A 1,912-nucleotide genomic window follows, 5' to 3' on the forward strand; every position below is an offset into this window, starting at 1 on the left:
GGGGGCCGCTGCCAATGCTGCCCGTGGCGGCGGCGGGCGCGGGTGGGCGCTGACCCTTGGTGGGCGCTTGCCACGGCCCCCTCCCCTGCTGACAGTGCCGGGGGCACCTGCGGGAGCTCCCCCGCCTACCGCTGCCGCCCCCCAGCCGCCGGGGGCAACGCGCCCTTCATGGCCAGGACCTTCCCCTGGCGCACCCAGGGCCCCTCTGTCGCCAGCACCCCCAGCTCTGCCCCCCGGAGCTGGAGGGAACCCAGGCGACTGGCCCGTCTCTTCTCGCAGGACCCCGACACCCGCCTGTCCCGGACGCTGTCCTACGCCCTGCGGCACGGCGCGGTCGAGCTGGGGCTGCACATGGGGGCAGGTAGGTGGGACACGTGGGCGTGGCTACACTGACCCCGCCCCCTTGGGCAAATAGAGGGTGTGGTCCCCTATGGCCCCGCCGCCTCTGTCTTTGGGGCGTGGCCACGCCTGGCTCCTCCCTCCCCCCACGGGGAGGGGAGAGCCCAGGGCTGCCCCCGGGCGGGGGGGGGGCGGGGAGTGGGGAGGGCGCAGCCCCAGACGCCTGGATACTTGCCCTCTGACCCCGCCGTGGGGCTGCGGGATGCCTGGGTTCCCCGGGCTGTGCCCCCCATCCTGCCAGGCTTCGCCACTCTGATCCCCCACCCCGCTGCCTGGGTCCCGCTGTGCCCGCAGATGGGTTCGTGGCGCTGCAGGAGCTGCTGGCGCTGCCCAGCCTCGCGGGTGTGTCGGAGGGCGACGTGCGACGCGTGGTGGAGACCAATGAGAAGCAGAGATTTGCCCTGCGCCCCGCCCCCTCTGGGGGGCTGCAGATTCGGGCCAATCAGGGACACTCCCTAGAGGTAGGGGGTGGGGCCTGGCTGAGAAGGCATGGCCTAGCCAGGGGCAGGGCCGGGTGTGGGGGTGGAGCCTGCTCTGGAAAGAGGTAGTTTGGGGGTGGGGCCTAGCTGGGGGGTAGGGCCCATATGGGGCAGGGTCTGTCCAGGGCTGGGGGAGGGACACAGGGGTGGGGCCTAGCTGGGCATGGGCGGGGCTGGGATTTGCCTGGGGGCAGAGCCTAAGGAAGCTGGCAGGGCCCTGGGGGTGGGGGTGGGGCTTAGGGCTTCCCCTGCCCCCTCAGGTGCCGGAGCTGGAGCTGACGCCCCTGGAGACGCCAGAGTCGCTGCCCCCCACCCTGGCCCATGGCACCCGGCGCCGGCTCTGGGACTCCATCCGCCGCGGGGGCCTGTCCCGGCGCGGCCGCACCCACATCCACCTGGCGCCCGGCCTGCCCGGGGACGCCGGGGTCCTCAGCGGTGAGCGCCGCCTGCCCCTCCTGCAGCTGGGGACAACCCAGGCGTCTGGGGAGGGGGGGGACCAGCCCCGTCCCAGAGTCAGGGAGAATCAGCCCCTCGAGCTGGGGGAGAACCCAGGAGTCCAGGGGGCGGGGAGGGGACCAGGCCTCTCCTCAAGCCAGGAGAGAGCCGAGCAGGCGGGGAGGATCAGGCCCCTCCAAGAGGTGGGAGAGAACCCAGGCGTCCAGGCTCCGACACCTCACCGGAGCCCTTGGTCCCTGCAGGGATGCGGCCGGACTCGGAGGTGGCCGTCGTCATCGATGGGCCGCAGGCGCTGGCAGGTGCGTGCAGCCGGGGGGACTCGGGCGTCCGGGCCCCTTGCCCCCACCATCTAATCCCGCAGCCTCCCTCAGAGAAACCAGGCATCCGGGTGACCCTCTGTCCCCCACATTGCCCCCGCAGATGGGATCCGGTTCTTCCGCGCGGCCAACGGGGTGGTCCTGACGCCTGGAGATGCCCACGGGGTCCTGCCCCCCCGCTACATTCTGTGTGCCCTGCAGCTGCGGCCCAGCCGTGAGTGAACCCAGGCGTCCGGGCCCCCAGCCCCTGCTTGACGCCCC

The 1,912-nt window shown here is 73.0% G+C and overlaps 1 protein-coding gene across 1 annotated transcript; it reads left to right on the plus strand.

The window, feature by feature from the left end:
- Positions 1–9: 9 nt before the first annotated feature.
- Positions 10–1,879, plus strand: TRPT1 (tRNA phosphotransferase 1). The gene is made up of 5 exons (XM_006036878.2): positions 10–361; positions 694–860; positions 1,139–1,313; positions 1,577–1,633; positions 1,755–1,879. The coding sequence occupies exons 1-5, from the start codon at positions 169–171 to the stop codon at positions 1,871–1,873; spliced, it is 711 nt and encodes a 236-aa protein (XP_006036940.1). The 5' UTR covers positions 10–168; the 3' UTR covers positions 1,874–1,879.
- Positions 1,880–1,912: the final 33 nt, after the last annotated feature.

Source organism: Alligator sinensis, unplaced genomic scaffold (assembly GCF_000455745.1).
Source record: "Alligator sinensis unplaced genomic scaffold, ASM45574v1 scaffold1860_2, whole genome shotgun sequence".
Taxonomy (NCBI): Eukaryota; Metazoa; Chordata; order Crocodylia; family Alligatoridae; genus Alligator; species Alligator sinensis.